The 25,689-nt window shown below is 43.1% G+C and overlaps 1 protein-coding gene across 6 annotated transcripts; it reads left to right on the forward strand.

The window, feature by feature from the left end:
* Window positions 1-3,017: 3,017 nt before the first annotated feature.
* RANGAP1 (Ran GTPase activating protein 1) lies at window positions 3,018-25,689 on the forward strand. Of its 6 annotated transcripts, none has more exons than XM_053942333.1 (17): window positions 3,018-3,148; window positions 3,764-3,801; window positions 5,745-5,883; window positions 7,071-7,198; window positions 8,109-8,168; window positions 8,835-9,014; window positions 9,847-9,981; window positions 11,158-11,316; window positions 11,490-11,603; window positions 13,096-13,195; window positions 13,899-13,983; window positions 14,373-14,520; window positions 15,006-15,119; window positions 15,441-15,543; window positions 17,233-17,321; window positions 19,168-19,289; window positions 24,573-25,689. In XM_053942333.1, the coding sequence occupies exons 3-17, from the start codon at window positions 5,772-5,774 to the stop codon at window positions 24,640-24,642; spliced, it is 1,719 nt and encodes a 572-aa protein (XP_053798308.1). In that variant the 5' UTR covers window positions 3,018-3,148; window positions 3,764-3,801; window positions 5,745-5,771; the 3' UTR covers window positions 24,643-25,689. The 6 variants fall into 6 exon arrangements, with proteins under 6 accessions (XP_053798308.1, XP_053798303.1, XP_053798307.1 ...); XM_053942332.1 differs by lacking the exon at window positions 3,018-3,148 and adding an exon at window positions 3,303-3,558; XM_053942328.1 differs by lacking the exon at window positions 3,764-3,801 and having other exon boundaries at window positions 3,042-3,148.

Raw genomic sequence — 25,689 nt, forward strand, 5'->3', positions numbered from 1 at the left:
TATGATTGGGTATTATACAATCAACACATATATGTATGTAAATGCATATATATTTTTATGTTTATGCATACACGTGAGTTTAGACACTTTTTGGAATTGTATTTTGGCTTGTTTTCATCCCAAATCCCTCAATATTTCCAGAAAGTGGACTGAATCTCCAAGAAGTCCATGCCACCAGAGCCCCAGGAAGAGAAGTGCTGGTAGGAAAGGGAGGCTGGGTGGGATGTGTTCTACCATGGGCAGTAGTTGTGAAGATCCAGATACACAGACCATCTTAGCTGGGGGGTCACCCATCCCCACCCAGCTGCACTAACTTCAAATAACACTCTGGAAGGAGTTTTATACTTGTACAGCCTCCCTGGCAGAATAGTTTCCCTCTCCCTAAAGGATTCTGTCTACAATTAAATTAATAATTTCCAGACTGACACTGGTTTAAATTACCAGCTTTTTCCCAATCTAATCAGTAAGATGTTTACTCCTGAGTGTCTCACTTCTCTATTTACAGTGACCCGCAAGAATGTCAACTTGTGCCTTGCAACTGTGTACTCTGCCAAGATTCAAGGCAGATGGAAGGTAACATCTGAAGTGTACTAAACTTGCTTGATATTTAAAATGCATTGATCAGAAAAGGAAAGACTTTATTATACTGGGTAGGATTGGCTTCTGACAGCATTGTCAACACAATAAATTGATAATTTATGAAATACAGGCTGTGACTTGTATAGGGTATCTTATGACACTGGAGAACATTGTCTAATGCTCTTCACAATATTTTATTACAATGCACATTTTTAGGTATTGGTTTTGATCCAAGATTGCTACTATCCATGGATAAGACAATGTTTATTTTTATTAACTCTTCAGAAGATTTGTTATTTCTTAATTTAAGGTGGTGACACTGTGACAATGACTAGAACCTAAACTAAGCTGGGCCTCTGGTGCAGAAGCTGCTGGGCAAAATGTACATTAAATGACAAACCCTGTTGATGGAGTGGTTTTGGGCAGAAGAAAGGTGGAGCGGGTCTGGAGGCAGAAAGTAAACACAGGGAGAGCATGCCAGATCACAGTGGGAGGGCAGCCCTTCAGAGCCATCACCAAATGGGTCACATAGCCCAGGACACCTCCAACCCTGCAGCACCTGTGAAAGGAAAAGATATCACCGCTGGATGAGAAGAAAGGTTAAGAGGAGATGAGGAAAAAGGAACAAAACCAAAATGTTCACACAATCAAGTTATGCTGGAATAAACACAAGTTTTTAATTTAAGAACATTCATTTCCAAGACTGCATTTCTCATAATTGAAAGTCATGTTGTGCTTTCCTCCATCCTAATTTCCTTTGTCTCTAAGACTGAGAGGTGTCCTGCAAGGTCATGATTTGGCATGTACCACTCCTCTCATGAAGTAAAATCTTTCCTTAGCAGTTAACATGAAGATTTTCACAGTTTGCAAGTGCAGTTATTGAGGTCTCAGTCTCATGTGCAGGTAGTCAGCAAGAGTCAAACAATGCAAACCCCTGCTACAAACCAGATACAGTGTCATAGAAGTTGCTTTGATATGTAAAGCTATTTGTTAGGGAGAATGAATGTATGGATCTATCCTATAGTGGCATGGTACACCTACATTCCAATATAGCTGCACCTATAGTCAATGCCTTTATTCTTGCCCCTCTGGCAAAACCGGTATTTGGGAGAATGACAGGGAAGGGAATCTGGTGTATTTTATAAGACCCTATTTATTACTAAAAATTGTGAGGAACTAATATCCAGTGCCAAATTTCTTGCTTATATTTTCCAAATTCAAACTCCTTTTCGAGACCACGCTAATTTAGCTCCTCATCAGCTGTATGTATTCTCACAGCTTTATGCTTCTCACATACAGCCACAGTCTAGTGTCTAAGTGGTTCTTAATTTTCTTCAGTTGCAAAAGAAACTTGTCTTACTATTTATGAGGCTGGTCACCCAGCACCATCAACTACTGACATTCTTTTCTTGGGTCCATATAAGCATTTGCTGTTGCTTATTAAAACCACAGTTGGGAAATTTGTGAGAGACTGGAAAATGCCTCTTAGAATGTTTTGGGACTAAACAGCAGAATAAATCCTACCTATGGCCCTGCTCAATAGCAATCTCACCAGGTATTTGCCACCTGGAATGCCACCTACATTGGTGCCTGTAGGTTTCAGGTTGCAGAGAAGGGACAGAGGTGCTGTGCAAACCCACTGCAGTAGCAGGCAGGTCTGTGCACAGCTCACTCTGCCTCATCCAATGTACTTTTGTTCTAAACTCAGGAAGAAAATGTCATGCACAATGTGCACACAAGGCTGTCACACAAACCAAGGTTTTTTTCCATCCTGAAGCAGGATTGACTTTGCACTCCAGGGTGAAAGTGACAGATGAGTGGACATAGTCATATGCTGTGCCAGCGGAGGTTCAGGTTAGCCATTAGGAAGAATTTTATCACAGAAAGGGTGATTGAGTATTGGGATGGGCTGCCCAGGGAGGCGGTGTTGTCACCGTCCCTGGAGGTGTTTAAGACTGGATGTGGCACTTAGTGCCGTGGTCTAGTTGAAAAGGTGTTGTTTGATCATAGGTTGGACTCGATGATCTCAGAAATCTTTTCCAAGCTAACAGATTCTGTGATTCTGTGAAATGCCTTCCTTAGCAGAACGGTCTGACAGTAACATGCGAGTACGAACAGGAGACCCCAGGGACATTATCTAGGCGAGGCTTCACATCAGAAGGTGCTGGTGTTCCACATGCGGGCTTGCGGGAGCATCCCCAGCGACACTTCCGCGAATGGGGGTTGTGAGCGTGGCCGGGGCACAGCCCTGCGCAGCCCGCTCGGGCCGCCGGCCGCACCCGGAGCCGAAGGCAGGAACAGAACTACAGCCCCCGGCGTGCCCCGCGGCCGCCGCTGCGCGCGCCCCGCGGCCCCGCCCACGCCCGGCGTGGCGACACAGGCTGCAGTGCGGCAGTGGAGCGCGTCCCGTGACGTCACGGCGCAGCAGCCAATCCCGGAGCGGGGAGCAGAACTGCCGGCGTTCAAATCCTCCGCCTCCCCCGCCCGCCCCTCACCCAGCGGCCCCGGCGCAGCGGCGGCGGCGGCGTGAGGCTCCCGCGCCTTCCCCGGCGGCGCAATCCCCGCGGAGGTGAGGGGAGAGGCGGCAGCGGCCGCTGTTAGCGGCCGGCGGAGGGGGCCGTGCGTGAGAGGGGGCGATCCCGCGGGCTGACGCGCTTCTCGGCCCCGCCTGCGGGGGGCGCTCCCGCGCGCGCCCCTCCCACGCACAGGCGGGGGTCCCCGCTCGCGTCACGCGGGTCCGGCCGCGGGTCCCGCTCCCCGCGCGGAGCGGGAAGGGGCGTTCCGGCCGTGCTTTGGGCCGCGTTGCGTGGGGCGGGGGCGAGCGTGCGGCCGGCGCTCGGCAGCTCCCGCGGGGGAGGAGAGGAGCCTTCGCCCACCCCTGGAGCGAGCGACGCTGGGGGGCTGTGAGGAGCTGGCGGAGCGGGGACCTCGGGCTGTGGCCCCGCGCTATCAGGTGCCCCGTCGCTGGGCGCACAGCAGGTAGCCGGTGTGCTGGCTGTTGGGGTCGACGAAGTGTTGCAATTGAAGTATTCGTCTGAACTAACTTTTTTGATCATCGGGAAATGAAAAGTTTCTTACAGCCCTTAACTGAAAAGGAAACCTGTCTTCAGGCATTTCCAGATCTTGGTTGTGTTTGTCAGACAGACTAACTTTTCTTTTTTTTTTTTTTTTTAATTCCCAAAAGCTTTCTCAGCGGAAGAATTAACAGTAAAGAGACTTCTGGTAGGTTGATAGTCGGGTGTGGGTGACACGTGCTATAAAACATGCTTCAGGATGTGTATGTTGAGATGTGTAAGGTGAAGAATGACAAAGGAGATTCAAGGGAAAGAGAAGCCAGGTGGATGTGAATATCTGTAAGGAAGATGATCATAGTAGATTGGAACTGATTTTTAAGAGTAAAGTTGTTAATTGAACTAGGTGGACAGACTGACTTCAGCAGATATTAACTTCCGTTCCTGTCTTGTAAAGCCTTCATGGTTTGGAGGATGTCCTCTTTTTCTTTCTTCTCAGTGTTGGATTGGCAGAGGCTGGGAGTGTCCATGAGTTTGGTATCCTGGTGTCTGGTAGGAGTGGAGTAAGTTACGTGGGTTTGGTGCCTTAAGTTTTAGCTTTCACGTTTTTCAGGTTCTGTACTGCCTTAGTGTGTAACTCTGAACTTCATTTAAAGTGTTAGCAAGTTCTCTTCACAGGGCAGGTAGACAAAACAATCCTTTCCAGCCTGAGAACCATGGACACTGTTGCAGCTTCAGGCTCAAAAATTGTGAACAACAGCAAATTGAGGAGAGCCATTGGGGAGGATGGCACTTCATAACCTGAAGCTGAAATTGGACGATTAACCACAATATGGAAATGGACCAAAACTTATAAAAGTGTGAAACCTCGTGATCGGGCGTCCATCTTGGGTGGAGCCATGGCCAGGCTCTTGTACTGCCCCAGGTGTAGTCTTTGAAGGCCTTTTAATAAATACCTACTTTATTCCTTTAACTCTGTCTAGCCTCTGTTCAGGTAGCCTCAGTAGGCATCAGTTTCTTCCTACTGGCAGCACCTACTTGAGAGGATAGTCATCCTAGAAAAATTATGTTCTTCAGCCTTGGAGATTTTCACCCTTTGTTTCCAAAAGTAATATTAAAATTAAAGACCCCTGAAAAGAAGTCATACTCTGGAGAAGCTGGAGGCTTCACAGATGGGTATCAGGAGGAAAGTATGTGGAGGAAAACATACAGCTTTCATATAGAGGAGATTTTAAAACCAGCACTATTGACCTCAAGCAGCTACAAGAGTGTGGGGTCACTTCTAATCAGACAGGAATGGAAGGGAACCAGTTTTCTGTTGTAGGAATGGAACTTCATCCCTTCCGACGTGTAAATTCTAAGTGTGTGGTTTCTAAGCATTAATAGTATGTAGCCTTTTATCCCAGCAGAGACAGTGGGATAAGAAATGTACTCTGTTTATCCTGTTCAGTGGATGGAGGCCAGTTCCCTCAAACAGTGATTAATATTCATTAAATAATGCTATGCAGATGCTACCAGGCATGGCTAGCTTCAAACTTGTGCCTCAAGGCTACATGCTCACTAATTTATTTTGAGTGTAAGACCATCCTGTTTAAGGTGTGATGAATTTGTGTAAAACATCTGAAAGGAAAGAGCACCCAGGAAGCAGAGAGTGTTTTGTATGCAGCGCACACAATGTTTTCAGCAACTCGATGGTTCTGGAACTGTGCTGACAAGGGCACTTTTGGGAATATCACTGAAAAGGAAAAGCAACTGTGTTCGTTCTAGCCTGCTTTGGAGAGCAGGGGAAGCATGCAGCACATATAATTAAAGGATGGAGCTTGAAACAAGAGGGATATTGCACTGTAATTGTTAATCTTGCACAAAGACTAATGTCTTAATGTGGCCTTAATCCATAGTTTTACCTACTGTTTATTTATGAAGTATATTGTCAGTGTTGGAAGAATCAGCACCATCTGACTGGCTGGCTTTGGAGTATTAATCTAGCTTAGCTGTCTTAATTGAGCTCTGGGGAAAAGTAAGTTATGACATTGAAAACTCAATTAGATGTCTGACTAACAAAAACCACATTAGTGTTCAAATAAATATAGTTATTTGTGTAGATTATGTATTGTAGTTAGAGTTTTTATGATGACAGTTTCTTTCAATTGACAGTTCTTAACTTTTGGAAAAAGCGGGAAAATGGCATCAGAAGACATCACTAAGCTTGCAGAGTCACTTGCCAAAACCAAAGTGGGTGGTGGACAGTTGAGCTTCAAAGGCCAGAGCCTTAAACTCAACACAGCTGAAGATGGTAAGAGAAAATACCCTTGTGCTTTGGAAGCATCTCCCTGAAGTTGTAAAATCTTGTGGTAAACTTTCTGCTAATTCTGCATGGACAAATTGTCATAACATATCTGCCATGCAGGGCTCTGTCAGCTACAGCTGCTTCTGATAGGGATGTTTCTTGCCCTTCTGGTACCCTGCTTTGACCTGGTGCCTTGGCAGTGCTGCAGCTGCTGTAACTGGGGTTTGGGTGCCTGGTTTGCAGTTGTTGTATTCTCGGTGTTCTCTCTGAGTGCTTTTGACAGTTACTGGGCATTAGAAGTCAGTGCTCCTTTTAAAAAGAGTAAACAAGTGTATCACAGCTCTTGGAACAAGATGTGCATAGAAGAATGGGCTGATAGGGTAGCCTGCTGCAGTAGTTTGCTTTCTTTGTCTTGTTGCTGTATGTGTGTTTCACAATAAGTCTTAAAGTAGCTGCTAATGTAAATATCTGGAGAAAATGTATGTATTATATCAACATTTCTGCTGCACCAAGAAAAACAGCATGTTTTTCAGAGAGGTTATTTGCTATAGTATATAGCAAATATATATAGTATATATACTATATAGCTTTTTTTTTTTTTGCTAATGCCAAAGGTGGAGCTTTTTTATAGATCGGTTTAGTAGTTCAAAGGTGCTGAACTATGGGGAAAGGCCTTGGAGCTTGGGAACAACAGCAAGTTGCCCACTGGCAGGAGAGACTGCAGCTTGCTTCTTTGCCTTGCATAGGATTACTGTAGAGTTAACTTGTTCCACCCTGACATGTTTGCTAGACAGACATTACTTCTGCCAGTCAGTGGGAACTTTTTCCTATTGATGAGACACTAATGCCCATCAGCTTTTAACTTAGTCTCTGCACCTCTCCAGGGACTTGCACTCTAGCTTTTAAAGCATGTGCTGAATGGCGGAATAATTTTATTTGGGAAGTAAAGAAACCTACTTTTGCAAATAGGAGGATGGCTATGAGAATAGAACAATGGAATTATGAGAAGGCAGGGTAGGGAATGGAGTGTGTTCTTTCTGGTGACCTGACACTTCAGCTCTGTTCCCATTGCTGTTTCAGGTGTTGTTCTAGCTGATTTTGCTAGAGTTTGAACAATTTTTACTGCATCTCAGGGTTACTGTGGTAACCAAGACAATGGTTAAAAGACCAACTAGGTTATCTGCTTCTTGCAGCTGAAGAAGTGATCAAGCAAATTGAGGAATTTGATGGCCTGGAAGCCTTGCGCCTGGAAGGCAACACAGTGGGTGTGGAGGCAGCAAAGGTTATTGCCAAAGCCTTGGAGAAGAAAAGTGAGCTCAAGGTGAGATTCTTAACTGGAGGGTAGTCAAGGGGAAGAAATAACGTGGAAATATTGAAGGCCTCTCTAGGCTCTTCCTGCAGAAACCTGCCTTGAGTTACCCCTGAAGCTTGCTTGGTGGCTCTTCCAGGATGAAGAGCAATCTTAGGAAAATACAGCATAACTTGGACGCTTTAGGATAATGGGAATACCTTCTGCATTCCTAACTTCCTGTTTAGAAAGCTTCCAGTCTTAAAGCTGTGTGAGGAAGAGCCTTTACTGAAGCCATCTGTAAACAAAGCCATGGCAACAAAATATTAAGTTCAAATTAAATTCTCTGAAAAACTGAGTCAAATCTTCTGGAGAGTGAGTCTTCAGAGAATGTCTCAGTAGGGAGGAAATAATGGAGGAAATGCAACAGGAGGTTCATCTTTGCTCAGGCTATGTTTTCCTGCTATTGCTCTAGCCTCATGTTAAGGGGATGCTGTGCTACTAGAGGCACTACACTGTCCCTTGAAGGAGAGTGGTATGAGACAATGATATGCATTAATCACCCAAGTGTGGCATTTCAAGTAAGTTCAGGTTGTTGCACTTCATACCTTAGTAAAATCTGCATTGCTGATGTATTCTTCTGTTTCCTGATGTTTTTTTCGATGGCAATTTTCTCAGCAGAAAATAATTCCAGCTTGAACACAAGCAAGAGTTCTTGTATAATGTTTATAGTGTGAATTTCAGTTACTTTGTCCTTGCAAGTGAAGTGATTGTAACACTGAATCTTGCAGCTCTTTAGTACAATCAAATGACAACCCAAGGGAAGGGAGACAGCATTAAGCTGTCTCCAGTGAAGTAAAGCATCTTGTACGTGTAAATGTTTATTACAGCTGAGTTGACCTAAATATTTTAGTGGGTTTTATCTGTATGCTTCTTATTTTAGAGGTGTCATTGGAGTGACATGTTCACAGGCAGGCTAAGGTCAGAGATCCCTCCTGCTTTGGTAAGTAAAAACTAGATCTGAGACTTCTGACTAATATAACCTCTTTTCTCACCTGTCATGCTTTTTGTGGGAGTCTGTATTTTGGTACAGAGCTGATCCTTCTCTGTGCTGTTAGCACTAAATGTCTCAGAATAGGTGAGTGGTTCTCTTCTGCTCTTCCTGTATGAGATGGAGAGGAGTCAATTAAAGGTTAAATGTGAGTCCGTGCTGGTGAAGGAGCTTTTCACTGGGAAAAACCATCTTCATGACCCAGCAGATAAAGTGAGAGCTAAACTTTCTAAGTAAATAATATAGCTATGTCTTCTAAGATGATTACAGAGCTCCTCATCTCCTCAAGTCCTGTGAAGCCAGAACATAAACTCAACATTGATGAAAACAGTATTTCTTTCAGTGGTGTGGAGCAGGAAATTCACTTTGAAAAATATTTGACCTAAAGGGGTGGGATAGTGTCTTGGTAACTGCTTTATAGTTATCTTTAGCTTAATTTATGCAACTTCCTCTCTGTATTTAGCAGTAAAGTTTTATTTCCCCGTGCAGCTTTGCAGAATGTCTTCAAAGTGGAAATTGTTTTTTGCAGCATCACAGTCATACCTAGCCACTGCAGTGATGCTGTCACTGAAAGTTAATCCATTCCCTCCCTCCCACTGCCATCTGTTTTCCTTACAGAGCTCTTTGGGGGACGCACTCATTGCTGCTGGAGCCCAGCTGGTGGAGCTGGACCTGAGTGACAATGCCTTTGGGCCAGATGGTGTGCGTGGCTTTGAGGCTCTGCTGAAGAGCCCTGCATGCTACACTCTGCAGGAACTCAAGCTCAATAACTGTGGCATGGGCATTGGTGGTGGGAAGGTAAGGGTTATCCCCTCTTTGGGAATGAAGCTGGAAGCAATCTTTTGTGATGGCCAACTCCCCTGCTTAAGGCAACTACAAGTACACTGGGTTCTTCAAGCTTGGTCTAGTCAGGTTTTGAATATGGAAACTTCACAAGCTCTATGAATAGCCTTTCCCAGTGTTGAACAGCCCTCACAGTAAAAAAGGAGTTTGTGGTAAAATGATGTTTTTTCTGCACTTCATGTGCAGTTGTGTCTGACTCTGCCTTCTTTATATCACCTTCTCTCCTTGTCATTCTGGCTATTTTTACACATGGATGATATCTCCCCAGAGCCTTTTCTTCTCCAGCCTTAATCTCAGGGGTCACTATTATCCTTGTGAGTAAAATTCTCCAGTTCTTCAATTGTCCTTGGCACCCTTTGCTGGACTTGCCCCAGTAAATCCATGTAGGAGCCTGGGCACTGTGCTTGGATGCATTTCACAGGGCTAAGTAAAGAAGGATCTGACCTCCTGTGAGTGCTTTTTCCCAGGACAGCCCAGTAGAATTCCTTTGCTTCAAGTGTGTACTGGTAGCTCATCATCAACTTCCTACCCATATAAGCTTACCTGATGAGGAGCAAAATGTTCTTGATGGCTCAGTGTGTTTAAGTGTTGCAAAGTTATCAATTCTTGCCTGAGACCATTGTTCAAGTGTTGCAGGTAGAGACAGTTTTATTGTATACCCTGTTGTAGAAACAGGTATGTGTTGGTGATGCTCAAAGTATTTCTCAGGAGGTGGATCTACAAAACACAGTAGGATTCCTGTAGAGTGACATGCTGGGGGAGTATAAGCTGTTTGTTTTATCTTTAGATATTGGCAGCTGCTTTGAAAGAATGTCACAGGAAATCAAGTGCCCAGGGCAAGCCTCTTGCTTTAAAAATATTTGTGGCTGGCAGAAATCGTCTGGAGAATGATGGTGCCACTGCCCTGGCTGAAGCCTTTGGGGTGAGTATCAAACCAGAGCTGCTTTGCCAGCAAATTGGAGCAAGGTATGATTCAGTGCTAGTGTTAAAGATGATGCATGGAGAGTTTGCATCAGATAGGAGGCAGGAGCTGGTGGTCTGTTCACTGAAGTCACGATGTTTCTTGCTGCTGAAACTGGAGTCTTCAACAAGTAGAGTTAAAATTGCTGACTGAGTGTTTTTGTGACCTAAATTTCCAAACACATAGCTAGTCACTATGTAAAGTAGTTACCTGAGGGAGAAATAGTCATCTCCTGAGTAATTTAATAGTCCTATTCCTTTTCCTCTCTATGCTAGTGGTTGTTGACTGGCACTCGGGTGGGTATCCCAGCTTTTTTCTTGAGTTCTGCTTTGCTCAGTCATCTGGCAAAAGCAGTCCAGTGTTTTTGCTAGGATCATCTAGTCAGAGCTTGAAGTGTTGCCTGGTTTTCTCTAGCTGTCACTGGCCACTTGCACTTTTGTGGAAAGAAGACAATTCACTGTGATTGGGGCCACCTAATTTCCTCTTCATACATAAATTGTTGCTAGAAATTACTTCTGAATTACAATGCATATTGACAATGATATTGCAGGTTACAGCTTGACTTTTTTTTGTAAAGAACTGCCTTGATGTGATTTGGATTAATCAGTAATGATGGCAAATATAAGACTTCTTAAATACTAGAGTTGTATAAAAATGTGATTAATGGAGAATCCAAATTGAATGGCACTATCAAAATGGGGTTAATTACTGTGTTATGTGACATGCTGTTTAGTCCATAAACCATATTTGTACTAGGTTTCTTACATGTTTGTTTCTGTGGTCAGTGCTAAATGTAGGTTTTAATTAGAAAATTCAAGTGATGTTGTGTGGTGTATTTCAGTGTTCTTGAACAACAGGTGAAGAACTCTTGTTTTAAGTTATTTAGAGTAGGCATATAGGACAATGATACTTGTCTCTTTGAATCAAGGCTTTGTATTTATCTGACATTGCCATGCATCTGTGATTTCACTTAGATTTGTGACAAAATTGCTGGTAAATAATTCACTGTAGAAGAACCAATGGAGTTTTGAAACTCAATTAAGTAAATCCTAAGAGGGGAGCAGTATACTCTCGAGCTGAAGTTGAATTGAAGCTGAACGTTTTCTAAAAGCTTGTTTTGTTTACACCCTTTCCCAGATCATTGGGACTCTAGAAGAGGTCCATATGCCACAGAATGGAATTAACCATCCTGGCATAACGGCACTGGCACAGGCCTTTGCTATCAACCCACTGCTTAAGGTTATAAACTTGAATGACAACACCTTCACAGAGAAAGGAGCTGTGGCCATGGCAGAAGTGAGTTGTTTTAAGCAATTGTTTTGGGTTTTGTCTCAAGTCTGGTTGGTATTAGCACCTTTGGGTTGGTGGAACCATGTCATGTTGCAATAGGAAAGATGGCATTCCAGAAGTAATAGGATGTTCACTTACATGCATGTCTACTTTCAAATCTGTGCTGTCTTGCTCTGCAGACTCTGAAGGCACTTCGTCAGATTGAAGTGATCAACTTTGGGGACTGCCTGGTGCGTTCCAAGGGTGCTGTTGCTATTGCTGATGCTGTTAAAGAAGGGCTTCATAAATTAAAGGTATTGTCTGCTTGCTGTTCAGCTCTTTTGAAAAATGCCAAGTTTTCCATTTCATGTTTTTCTGTTCATTCTCCTACCACTACTGATTACTTTAAGATAGGGTTCAGAGCAGGCTCTGTGCTCACACCTGAGAAGCAGCAAGTTGTTATATAGGTCAGTGGCATCCCACCATCCAGTGAGGGCTGAGCTATGTGGAGGTGAATCAGTGATCTGGTTAGTCTTTACTTGAAGTTTTTGCAGCTGTTGGCTCAATTCAGTAAGTGCTACTTAAGAAATCTGATAATGGAAGTACCTGCTCAAGAAATCTAATAATGGAAGTACCTGCTATTACAACTTCCTAGAGCTTTAGGACTCGGGGCTGACATGAAGGGGACTTCATGAGCAGCTTGTCTTTTCAGCATTTCATAGCTCATACAGTTAATGCTTTTTCTTTGTTAGAGCATCAATCAAGGGTCCAAATATTTTTAGTTTTTTTGGTGATACCACAGCCTGCTACATCAGTGTTTGCAGGACTGGAATCTGACTACATTCTGGATAGGCTGAAGTCAAATTAATAACATAAGCAAACTAGGATCTTTAGAAACACCTGCCATGAGTCATAACTACCCTGAGATAGATGCTGAGCATATGATTCCTAATCTTGCAGTCAAAGACAGGAATTAACCTAATACCTATGTGTGTATGAACCTATAGAAAGAAGTAGGTTCTTTGTCATGTGTGATCCCTTGCTTGGGCTTCTGCTGGTTCTACTGGAACTTGTCTGAATCTCCCAAGCAAACTTAAGTAATGGGGTATTGAGATGAACAAACAGAAGTTAAGTCATTTTTCCCAGAGCAGAAATGGTTAAGGGAAGGTAGCATGAAGCAATTGCAGCTGATTCATTCTGTTCAAGGACTGCTTCCCTTCTCCTGTTAATATTCAATCCCTTCTCAGGAAGGGATTGGTCGAGCACAATGTGGTATGGTCGGGGATGGTGTCTGGCTGTTGAGTTACTTGACTCTTACTAGTCCGCATGGTTTCTCTGTTGACTGGGTCTGTCAGAAGTAGTACCACTTATGGCTTTTTTTTTTTGAAGGCCATAACTTGCAACTGAGGTGTCAAAGGAAATGTGTTATCTGTTTAGTACAGTAGCTGCCCTTTTTCTGTTGGGTTTACTGGAGTGGGAGTTTTGGAGTGGTCTTGAGACCCTTGATAAAAGAAGATCTCCAGTCAGCTGACTGCTAAGGACTGAAATGTCTGCTACCTTTTAGGTGAGCAGTGATTTGTAAAATTGCCACCTTTAATAGTGCTGCTCGTAACTACCAGTATGTTTCAGAATTCCCCTTTCTGAGGTAGGAGTATGTCAGGCTTTATTTTCAATTAACTTTTTTTTTTTTTTGCTGGGATCCTCTTTAAATGAGTCTTTCCAGAACACTTGTGAGGACATGAAATTTATGGATATGATAGATCTTAATAGGAATTCTGCAGACAAAATGTCCTTCTGTATTTTTAGGAACTGAATTTGTCTTTCTGTGAGATCAAGCGAGATGCTGCTCTGACTGTTGCTGAAGCTATTGAAGATAAGACAGAGCTGGAGAAGTTGGATCTCAATGGTATGTAGGTTTGCTACATATCAAAATACGTATGGTTTGATTGCAATGAGAAACCACTAGGAAGAATGTTGACAGAACCATATATTCTATTCTTGCACTTGTCAGCATATAGAAAACAGTACTCAGTAGCTGAACTTGCTTGACCTTGGGATGGGAAATGGTTAGATCTTGAAAGTTTTCTTAAACCAATTGGTAAGCATTTTTAGTACACCTGATAAGGTGCAAAGATTAAGCTGATACCTATACCTCTTTTCAGTAAAACTCTAATTATACAGTGCTATCTCAGATACTTGATAATTGTAAACAAAAACATGTATGTGCAGCTCTGCAGAAGAGTGTGAGTACTCTGACTTTTGTTGGCTTTTGCTGTTCATACCTTGGGTCACTGCATTTTACTGGTGCTGTTGTGTGTCCTTGTTTTAGAATCACTAAGAACAAGAGCTATTTAGAGAAATAATAGGAAGTCTCTCAAACTCCTGAAGCATTAGGGGATTTTCATCTCCAACCACTGTGTAATGATGTTGAAATTTTAACAACTGATTCTGTCTGATAAGTGCAGTTTGTGTTGCTGCCTCTAAGGTGTTGTCCAGAAATGGCATGTAACTGTTTGATTTCAGAAAAGAGATAGACAAGAATATACAGGTAAGTCCTCAAGAGCAAACTTGTGTGCATCTGTCAAGTCCACTTTGCTCTGTCAACCTAGGTAACTGTCTGGGAGAAGAGGTGTGTGAGCAGCTCCATGAGATCCTTGAAGGCTTCAATATGGCATCAGTGCTGGGATCTTTGAGGTAGGCATAGTACCAGAGTTTAAATCAGAAGTTTTCTGACAATTTTCATGAACACTTTAATTGACCTATTTCATTTTAAAATAACTCTCTCATTGCTGGTGGATGTTGATCTGAGTGTGGAGCACAGCCAAGAACATGTATTAAACTTGTCTTGTTTTCATTGATGGACTCACCTCAGCATAAGTAACTGATTGTGTTTGTTGATCTTTTCTTGCTGTTCTCTGGGTGAGTGATGTCTGAGCGTCCTCTTGGTGTGTTGTAGGTGAGATGTGCTTCTTGCAGTAGGACTTTAAGGAGAGGCTTCTCTTTTGTTCTTGACAAGTTTTGAGTTCCAGTGTACAGGAATTCCAGGTGTGTAATTAATGGAATGTGTAACATTCTAACCTTAGTGATGATGAAGGGGAGGAGGATGATGATGAGGAGGAGGAGGAAGATGAAGATGAGGAGGAGGAAGAGGAGGAGGAACAGCAACAGCTGAAGGAGAGAGGAGCGGAAGAACAGGAGTCACTGACTCCTAAGAAGATAATTGATTCACAGGTAAGCTTACTGCCGGATGGATTTTTGGTTTCATCAGCTGGAGAAGAGTAAAGGAGGAAGTGAGGTTGTGGAGTCTGAACTTGAAGTGCTGACAGGCAGTCACATTCCTCCATGGGTTGCCACTATTGTACCAGGGAAATAACACTCAGGAAATAAAACGGATTAGTTGAAAAATGCATTTTGTTCAAGTGGGCATGTTGTACCCATGTGTGGAGGGAAAGGCTGAGTAGCGGTTGTAGCAACACATGGGTAGCAAAAGTCTTCCATATTCAGAAAGTGGTGGGGACCTTGTACATGCAGTGCCATGCCCTTGTGGTAGCATATCCTGACCACTTCAGCTCTGGGCTTAGGTCAGCCTCAGGCTGTTTTCAAAGAGAATAGATTCTGGCCTGGTATAGCTGTGCCCTGAGCTGTCCCATCTGCTTTTGCTGAACCAATTGATTTACTTCCAAGAATAAACTTGAGATGGATTCCACCTGTTTCAGGCTTCAACTCCAGTGCCATCTCCTCCTGTGGATGTTGCCACGTTCCTTGCTTTCCCATCACCAGAGAAGCTGCTGCGACTAGGACCAAAGTGCTCTGTGCTGATAGCTCAGCAGGTAGGTGAGCTGGTGCTTGTCTGGGCTTGCTTTTTCTCGCAAAATTGTTTAATTGCCAAAGGTGATAACTTGATCTAGATTTGCATCTTTTCTCCAGTGATCCCAAAGAACCTGATGGAAGCAGATGATGCAGCTAATGCTTAAACTGGCATCAGAGCTTCTACATAAAATAATTGTTTGTGTTGCTTGTGCCTTATGATATGGCCAAGGCAAAGCTGATATCAGTCAGCTGAAAACTGTAATTCTTTCCATAGCCCTAGCAGAGACCCATGTTGTGTAGCTGTCTAGCAGTTAACTGATCTCTATTTTTTTCCCTTTCAGACAGATACATCTGATGTAGAGAAAGTAGTTGCAACCCTCCTAAGGATATCCTCAGTCTTCAAAGATGAGGCCCCAGTGAAAACAGCAGTGCATGAAACAACAGGTGATTGTGCCTTTCTTTCCATTGTGGTGTGACCTGGTTCAGTGCCATAGACACCTCTGCAAGGTGGACAAGGCCCCTGTGAGCCAGGCCACTGGGCCTTTTTATACCTGGCAGATAACAAAGTGCCAAGCTGTGCCCTGCTGTTGTGTAGAGTGGAAGATTCATTCTGAACCTGGCATATTTTGTGCTGCCAAAGCCTGTCCCTGTTGTAGTTGCCTGATGCTGCCCTTACTGCATCTCCTTGATGCTGGGCTGTCCATAGCCAGTTGTTCTGTATTTTAAGATCAGTTACCTTTCCAAGGCTGTTTATTTAAAAAGCATTTTGCAGGAAGTAGCCTCCCTAGTGTAGTGTTATGAGATTGCAAAGAGAGACCTCCTAGTTGGTATCTCTTATCTTTAATTTCTTCAGGAAGCAGGGATTTCCAACATATGGGGCAAGACACAGAAACCAATGTTCCAAGAAGGGACCGTTTCTCACACTATATTAGAGTAGTAGTTTGGGTTAGGTCTGATTAGTGTGTGGACTACTAGGATATCCCTTCGTGATTTTGCTTGGATATAGGGGTTTCCAAACAGTCCTGGGCATCTGACCACTGCCTTTCATTTTTTTCAAATCCCCCAGCAATTCAATCCTCCCACATGTGAACTACCCATCATTACTGTGCAAAAGAATTGGATCAATTATTGTGAAGACTACTTAAAGTGGTGTACTGTGCATTTCCCTGGTTTGGAATTCATAGCCATGGTGAAACAGTTGTTTTACAAACAGTAACACAATAGCTCTCTGCAGCTGGTTATGGGTTGAATCAGTGAAAAATAGTCAGTTGGCACCTCACTGAGCTAGAGCACCTTAGTTCATACCTGTTACGAGTTGTCTCCAGTAAAAAATGGAACAAAGGGTATTACTGTTGTACCAAGTGTGTTTGTTTACGTGTTTATCTTTATTCCTGCTTCTCCAGGAAAGGTAGAACCTGGCAATTACTTTACTTTCATAAAAGCAGTCATCAGCTGACAGTGAGGGCCCTGGTTAATGTCTGGTACTGTTCTACAGCCACTCTAGTGAATTCTGCCCATTCTAAGAAAACAATTGTCAGAGGTCAAAAATGGGTTACCTTGCCACCTTGTACACATGAGAGGTTAAAGCCTTGGTTTGCCCATTGTTTGTGGCATCGTATTAGTCCTGAGGAAGCACAGAAAACAGCTGAACCAACTTTGTCATTGTGTTCTCTCATTCTTTGTGGTTTCAAATGAAGGGTGAATTGTTGCTGGCCTTTAACAAGTCAAGGCACTCTACCTCTTGATGAACTCTAGCTCATCTCCTCATGTTTGTATGCATGTTTATATGTATGTGTACACATAGCATGCAGGCTCAAAAGCACTGAGCAGAGCATCTGGTGGTGCATAGGACTGGGGTGTATTGCATCTGAAGCTTGGCAGTGTGGGAATTCTCACGTGGGCTTTGTGTGTTTCGCTGGATATTTTAAATTTTGTTTTTTCTCCTTTATACTTAAGGGGGTTTACCTGTCTTAATGTTTCAGAGCTTATAGCTACAGAGACAAATGAAATCTTAACAGATACTATATCACAAAGCCAATTTAACAGCTGAGTTTCTGTATGATCCATATTCATCTTAAAATCCATAAATGTCCTTTTTGTGTTGAATAAACTAATGTGCTTATCTCTTTTTAGATGCCTTGATGAAAAAAGCCTTCAGTTCTGCCACATTTAATTCAGATGCATTCATCTCAAACCTCTTGGTCCACATGGGACTACTTAAGGTGAGGAAGCAGGAAAGAGTTAAGTCATGGTCTGTTTAGGCTGATGAAGGCCAGACTGGCAGGAATTTGGGTAATTATGTTGCCATGGAAGCAGCTGGATGCCTGTGTATGCCTGATGCCCAGGGACAATGGAAGTCTTTGGGTCCAGCAGAAACTGCAAATTGCAAGGTCACATTAAGATGAAAGATGTGTGCCTTTTTGTAAGTCTCCTGCTTAATGTGCTCTGCATTCTCAGTCATTGCCCGAAGGTAGGGAGGCTCAGGTAGGGCAGTAATGCTGCTGCTGATTATAAAAGCCATATCAATGTTATTAGTTATTGGGATCCTTTAGGGCATTTTTTGAGAGCATGTCTCAAAAATGTGTATCATCTACTCATGCCAGATCAGTGGCATTCAACTTCACGCTTTGGAGACTCTTTGCCAAATGCTAGTGTTAAGTAATTAGTTGCAAGGAATAAACTTACTGTGAGAAGATGGAGGGTCAGTAGGAAACCTGTGATTTTCATAGAATTAATAGCTTTATTTTCAGTGAGGTGATTTTCATAGAGTTACTAGCTTTATTTTCAGTGAGGTGGCTGTGGAGAGGTTATCTCTGCAAAGCCTTAGCACCTTTGCCTGCTTGTGCTACAAGGGTTAGTGTTTCTCATTGCCTCAAGACCTGGAAGCTGAGAATATAAGCTTGGACTAGGACAATTCTAAACTACAGACAAGCCATAATCTGTTAGAGCAGCCTACTATTAAACAGGTTTGTGAATGTCCTTCTGGTAGTCTCCAGCTTGGCGTTCAGACCCTCATTGACATGTTGTGCATATGACTTAATTTCCTAAAAATCAGGTTAGCCTCTCTCTGTATTCACTGTATACTGGACCAGCACTGAGCTTCCCACTTCCCAGAAAGGTCAATGGAACCCAAGGTGGTATTTGGTTCTGCAGAATGGCTGTTTTGAGGACTGCCACCTACCTCTTGCCCATGTGGAAAATAGCAGTATGCATGAGGCACAAAGCACAAACCTGTGCTCCTGAAGAATTCTTTCAGGACAGGAAGTGGTGATAAAGCCCTGGTGGATCAACCTGCTAATTCACATCTGTGATGTGCCTAATTCATACCCAGTTCCCTACATGTGGATAAGGTGCATACTCCATTTTCAGTCCTACATAGCTGGAAGCATGTGCACAACAGATAGTATTAATACTGTGAACTCCAAGGTCATACAGCAGGAACACAGGTCTGGGTCCTGTCTACAGAATGAGGAGTTTTGTTGAAATGCCAGTAGAAAAATACATTAAAACAATGTAAGAGTTGGGACACATAGGGTAGCATCACATTAGGAGTAAGAAATAACTTATGCATCATGTAAGCAAGGGGATGTTTTGGCTTTATCTTGTACATAACTGTGAGACTAGGTCTGGGAGCACTGCATCAGGTTTTGGAGGGAGCCTGTCAAAGAGCTGGAGGTGGTATAAAAATGAGCTACAGAATAACACAGTAAAAATTGTTAAGGCAACTGAATTCTTTATGGACTGAAGTCTGGTGAAATTCCTCAGGAGAATGCTTGGACACAGAGCCTCTGAGAAGATTTGTGTGTTTCGCTTGCAGGTTCACTACTTCCCTTCCCCTATTAGTACTACTGTCAGTTGATAAGTACTAGAATGTTCTTGATACATTATTTCAGGTGATGGGAGATGATGGAATTGGCTACCTTTGTCTTGTACTTAATCTAGTGACCAGCTTTCTATCCTGCAGTATGTGGAAGCACTTCATTCAGCAGAGACTTACTTGTCTGTGAATTACAGTGGGCTAAGTCAAATCCCGGTTCTCTGATGTCTGATTTCTTGTCCATTTGTCAGAGTGAAGAGAAGATCAAAACTGTACCAAGCCTCTATGGTATTCTTATGACCTTGAACCATATGGTCCAGCAGGATTATTTCCCTAAATCCCTGGCCCCAGTTCTCTCAGCTTTTGTTACAAAGTGAGTATTGTATTTGCCATGCAATCTTCTCTGTGGGAGCTTGTGCAACTGTTTGAGGGTTAATAGCTGCATGTAAGCTGTTGTGAAAGCCCACTATATGTCTGTTCTGAAACTGAGAATTAGTAGCTTAATGGGCCTCTATTTTATCTTGTTTATTGCAGTATGTGAGGTTCAGAATTGAAAAAATTCTAGAGAGGGAAAAGAGGGAAGTTGGCTTTGCAAGGAAGTGGCTCTGAAGGAGAGACTGCTAATACCTCTCACAGAAGAGCTTTTTTGAACTTAAGGAAACCTGCTGGGTTTCTGGCCACTGTATGAGGGAACTGTGGGTACACTGGATCTAGCTATGCCCTCCAAGTCATCCTTCAGAGTTATGCTGTGTGACACTGAACACTAGCAGATGAAAACTGCAGAACACAAAGACTGTATTTGTTTTTAAATAGAACTTCCTACTGTGACAGCAACAAAGTTAGTGATTTTTCTGAGAACCAAATGGGGAGCGTAAGTACTGAAGAAGCTGCTTTTACTGACTGCCTGTACTGAATGTTGTTACTTCCACAACAGGTCTAGAACTAACCCCTGCCCCCACTTTAGCTTTTTTAATGTATTAAATGGCTGTGGAAACCATATCTCTCCTAAATTAAATCAGTGTCAACTTCAGCATTGATGAAATTTAGGGGAAAAAAACCCACCAAATAGACTTGCAATAGGATTGCCTCCTACTGTTCAGCAGTCAAAGGAGAAGCAGTCCAAAATGGTCACTCCAGGCAAAACAGCAGAGGCCTGAAATCTGTTTGCAGCTTGATGGCTGGCTCGGCATGGACCATGTGCTGTGTAGGGTGAGAGCAGCTTTTAGCAGGTTCCAGAATGAGGCTTAAGACTTCCTGAATTTCATGGTATATGAGTTAGCAGCAACTGCTTAGGATCCCTTGCTGGTGTAAGGTGGAGGCATCAGATAGTTGTGGCCAGTATGAAACATGGACAGTAGGAATGCAGTCAAATACTGGTAGTCTGTCTTGGTTCTATTGGGCTTGGAAGCTGGCCAGTTGTGATGGGGGAAAATAATTTTTCCAAGCATTTGTGTAGCTGAAGCTGTCAAAACTGATATGTAGCAGTGGCTTGTGTCTATAAAGACCAACCATGCTAAGGTGAGTTTTGGAAAATAAAGTATCTTGTTTACACATGTGTAAATGCTGACTGGAGGCCCTTCGTGTGGAACACTTTGCCTGCTGCCTCCTGTCTGTGTTGATCAGGTTAAGGCACTTAGAAGCCAGTGACCATGTGCTTTACCAAATGAACAAATATACCTCCAACTTGATCATTATAGATTTAAGCAAGAAATGCCAGGACTTGCCATGTGAAGCTACCCAGCCATATCACTGAATTTCTGCTGTTTCCTACACTGCTGCCTTGCTCTTGGTTATTGATCAAGCCCCAGCCCTCAAAATGGAATTTAAATTGCTGGAAGCTGAGAATACAGGAGAAAGACTTTGGTTTAGGGTATTTGACTGTCCTAATTGTGTATGTCAGGTAGCAGTGTCTGACAGTTTTGTTCAGAAAAGATAATTGTCTCCCCTCTTCATGTACATATAGGCTTTTTCCCAATAAATGTTTTTCAGCTGTAGCTGATGCTGTATGTGACAAAATAAAGAGTAAAATTTCGGTGTTCATTAACTCATCAACACAAACCCTATTAAAGCCAAAGCCAGCATTTCACTACACAAAAAAGAGGGGAGAGTCTCTTGGTGGAAGTATGAGGCTGTTCATAGGTTCTGTAGAAACTGAGTGAGAGCTGAGACCCTCCCTTCGTTGAAGGCAGATTTTCCTCTGCTATGTACCAGTGCTAATGCCAAGCCTCCACCAGTGTGCTATGAAATGCTTGGGGCTGAAGTTTTCTGCTTTACAGACTTCTTGTAAGCTGTGATTTTAGAGGGAAACTTTGGTCCTGCATAATGAAGTCCACACTAGATACAAGCAATCTCTCTCTGTTATATGAACACAGGCCTTTCTTACAATGCTTTCCCTTAAGGCAACAAGCACAACAGCTCTTAAATCTGTGTCTGGGTAAAGGTCAACAGTTCAAGAACCCCGCAGTCCAGTTAAAACAGCCTGTTGTGATTTCACCCCAGCTGCCACCAAAGCCTCACACAGCCGTTTATTCTCAACCCAGTGGCATGGGGAAGATAAGGGGAAGACTGAAAGTGAGCAAACTTGGGGACTGATGTGAAGACAGGTTAGTAGGTAAAGTAAAAGCTGCATCTCTAAGAAAATCAAAACAAGGAAATTAATAAATCACTTCCACTATCTCCAGGAAGGCTCCATCATAGCTAGCTTCTTCCTTCTGCTTTATCTGATAAGCATGATGCTGTGCTATGGAATATCCCTCTTGCTGCTGGGGTGGGGTGAGGAACAAAATGCCTTGATGCTGTGTGAGCCCTGCTCAGCAGTAACTGAAACATCCCTGTGTCAGCAGCACTGCTTCCAGCACAAATCCAAAACACAGCCCCTCTGTGAAGCAAATTATCCCAGCCAAAACCAACACACAGCTTCTCACTTAACCTCTATCCCTTGTCTCTTCTTGGATTTCAGTCAGAGTAAAATTGCAATCCTAAAGTTAAACCTCTACCTGGCTAACCTAGTAATATTCAGAACTCATCTGGCCTCTGTTTCTGCAACAAATCTAATTCTACTCTGCCAAACCTATGATTACTTCACTTGCAGAAAAATAACATGCATTTTTGTGGTATTTTCTTTTTTTTTTTTCTCATTTTGGTTTGCAGTTAGCTCTTCTGGGCTTTTAGAGCTGTAAAGTTCTTGTAGCTGCCTAGGCCAGAGCTCTGCTGTCTTTCACTGCGAGAGGGCTTCTGGAACAGGCACTTACCTCCTTCCTTTTGTGACAATTTGTTGTTATAGGCAGTGTTCTCTGTTCAATAATATTTACAGAATTATGCATACAGACTGTAAACAGCATCCATCTTACTCTGCTTGCTGTCAAGCCTTATTTGGTTTTTTTGGACGCAAGAGGGTGCTGTGAATCCACATGTGCTTTTCCATAATTTTTTAGGTGGAAATACTGAAAGTATGTGGATGTCTGCCTGCCCACTTGAGCCTTGCTGGAGGTGATGGGGTTTGTGTTTGGTTGGGTTTTTGTTGGTTTTTTGTTGGGTTTTTTTTTTTTCCTGGTTGGTTTTTGTTAGTTTGTTTTGGTTTTTTTTTATGTTGCTCTTTGCTGTGGAATTGCATCACATCACTGGTCTCTTCCAACAGTCTGTAGCATCGAGTGGCAGGCAGGTAACTCCACAGCAAATAAGGAGAATTTTATTGTTAGAGGAGGCTTAGTGTCAGGAGAGGGGGCTGAGGGATCTTGTCTGTGATCAATATCAGGTTCTCTATTTCCATACAAGGGCAGCTGCCTGGATGGAACCAGCTCCCTCATTGCAAACAGGGCTGGATCTTCTGAAGATGAGGGCTGAAATGGAAATGTGTCTCCCAGCCACTTTGAAGATAAACTCCAAGCTGTAATTCTGTGACACTGTGTGTTCAGTATGAGGCATTGAATGACTCTTGGGGGGAATAAAATGGTTGGGTCTTCTCCTGGATGTGCTTCTATTAAACAGCAGCAGCCATGGAGTGAAGTACCAAACAACCTCTGTAGCGATTGGTCGTATGCTGTACACCTGGAGGTGAACTCCTTGCTCCTTCGTAGATGTTCCACTCTTTGTTTCAGCTCACCCTTTTCCCCAGATTGAGTAGGCTTCACAGCTGTTAATTCTTAAAGGTTATTTTACTGTGGTGAGGTGGGAGAGAGGTAAAATCAATGATTTCTATTCTCAGAACAGTGGAAAACATTGCATTAAAATTCTTTGGAGGAAGCTCCCTAATGGATGGACTGAGACTGGTAAAAGTTTCAGTGATGCTGAGCCAGCAATTACCTGCAGAAACAGAAATATACATTACTGGGAGGTGATGGAAACATTACAGAAATTTAGCCTCATGTTAACCCTGCTGTGAGTGTGTTTCCATGGTTTAATTTCAGGGAGTAGATTATTCTGTGTAAATCTGACTTAGCTATTGCAGCTTGTGTCTCTTCTGTCTTGGGCCCTTTTGGGTGATGTTCTGCATGTTTGTGGGCCTGTGTTCTGTGGGCCACCTGAAAGGTGCCCCTCTTGCCTTTTTCCCAACCTGCAAATGAAAATTCGAGATAATTTTAGGAAGGAGGTAATATAAAAGGGGATCTTTATTTGAAGAGGCAGTTTTATCTCCAGAGGCAGTTATGGGAAGATGTCCACAAAAGTCCACCTCCCCCACCCCCAGGGGTGAGTACATTTTATAAGTTTTAGAAAACTAGCATAATTCATAAGAAGCACCAATTAGGAGGACAAGTGGTGATGCAATTCCCCCCTAGGTCAAGCCCCTTCTCTGGAGCCCCCTCTTTAGCACTAGTTGTACTTTGTCCGTGAAAATGTGTCTTGAAGAGTTGTTCTCATCCTTGGTTCCCAGGAAGAACCAAGATAGTATGGAGTCTTGTACCTCCTGGGGCTTGGCGCTCTGGAATTTTTGTCTTTCTGCTTAAGGAAAGGCCATGGAAAAGTACTGGGAGAACTGGTCATTAATACAATAGATTACAGAGCTGCAAATACATGTGTGAAGAATACATGTGTGAAGAGAACATAGAAAAAAAGGCAAAACCTAAACGGCATCAGTCCAGCAAAGCCAGTCAGGTGTTAATTGACCTTAGGGAAGAGTAACAGGAGGTTATGCTGTCTCTTTTAAAGACTTTAAAAGTCCTGAGAATAAAGTGACCATCTGATTATAGATAGCAGATGACTTGGTGAGAAAAGACTGGAGTGCTCACAGGATCATCTCCTGTGTTTTGGGGCTCTAAACAATGAAACTTGATGGGAAAAATCCATTGCTAGAAGAGAGGGAAGGGGGGTTCCACCTCCATTATTCTACCCAAAATGAGACACTGGGCTGCAGAGATAAAAGTCAGCAGCAGATTGTTTATAGGTATGGAAATAAATGTTCTGATTCTTGGCCAATGTCTTCCTGAATTGGACTCTCAGGAGAGAGAGTTTTCCACAGCAGGCTCTGAATGGGAAGCAGTGATCTAGGCAGCAGTGATGGAATGGTGTTGGAAAAGATAACTGAGGGCAAAATCTGTAGGTTTTGGGGCATACACATCCAATGCATTGAAAATAGTGTTTATTTGCTTAGTCAAAGGCAGACACAAAGCCATTCTTAAATTCAGTATTTTAAATCTCTCTCTCTCCCTTCTTTCCACAGACCCAACCGTGCTCTTGACTCCTGTTCATTTGCTCGCCACATGCTCTTACAGACCCTCCACCAGCTGTAGGAGACAAGAGATGTGCCCTTCCTTCTCCATAGGACTGTCATCAGCAGAGAACTCAGAGCCATGGAGTGGGAGAGGATCCCAGAGCCCATACAGACAAACTGTCCTTTTCTCTTTATTCCCCTGTAGGAAATCTGTCCTTCCTTCTGCATTCATAAACTTGAACAAATCCAGCTGAATTGTCTTCCTACTCCTCTTGAAGTGATTCCCTGGTCTGTAGGGCAGGTGCTTACGCTAAAATAAGTCTGTACTGCTGTGAGCTCAGCATGATTTGAAGAGTTCTCCATTTTGGTTGCATTGGCAAGGGTGCCAAGACTAACACAGGGCCCAGAAGAGCTCTCGTCTGGATCAACCCAGTTGGGCATTTTATTTTATTGGACTTTGACTCCTGCCTTATAGCATTTAGCACTGTGCCAGAGGGAGGCTCTGCTGCTGCTGCTGCCCTGCTTCTCTGGGCCAAGGGGTTGCTGCTCATGGGTCAGAGGGGTGAGGTGTAATCCCCTTTGGTTCTTCTTTCAAGTCTGTTGTCAAAGGCAGTGTGTGGCTGATGTTTATTTTAATATACTCTTCCCCTTCTGCTGTGGCTTGGAATATTTGTGTAGTGTGGCTGATCCTGGTGGTCATTGCTTAAGGGAGCGAGCATATTTTATTGTAAATTTTTTTTGCCATTGCCTGTGTTGTTTATTCTTCCTGCCCTTTTCCTTCTCACCCTAATTAAATAGGCTTGGTTTGGAAAGTAATACAGTCCATGAAATCCCTGTGGAATGTGTCCCTTTCTCTTCCCTTTGACAAAACACTGGGCCTGTGTACACTGTTCATATGTTTGAAAGCCAAGCACCTGTAAAAATATGGAGAGAGAAGGTTGTGATTTTCTCTGAACAAGTAGCAGCAGATGCCCCTAAATCTGTCTGGAGGATTGTCCATATGCCCATACGTGCCTTGGAACCACCATGACATTCCTCCGTACAACTTAAAAATGTTTATGTCGATTGCCTGAAATGTTATGTAAATAAACATTAACTCCAGCCTTATCATCATTTATAAAACCTA

Source organism: Vidua chalybeata, chromosome 5 (assembly GCF_026979565.1).
Source record: "Vidua chalybeata isolate OUT-0048 chromosome 5, bVidCha1 merged haplotype, whole genome shotgun sequence".
In the NCBI taxonomy this organism is placed as follows: domain Eukaryota; kingdom Metazoa; phylum Chordata; class Aves; order Passeriformes; family Viduidae; genus Vidua; species Vidua chalybeata.

Excerpts from the sequence above, each read along its gene's own strand:
- RANGAP1 (XM_053942333.1), top strand. The coding sequence starts at position 5,772 with ATGGCATCAGAAGACATCACTAAGCTTGCAGAGTCACTTGCCAAAACC. Across the intron at positions 13,196-13,898 it reads GGAGAAGTTGGATCTCAATG|GTAACTGTCTGGGAGAAGAG; the intron begins GTATGTAGGTTT and ends CTGTCAACCTAG. Across the intron at positions 14,521-15,005 it reads AGAAGATAATTGATTCACAG|GCTTCAACTCCAGTGCCATC; the intron begins GTAAGCTTACTG and ends CACCTGTTTCAG.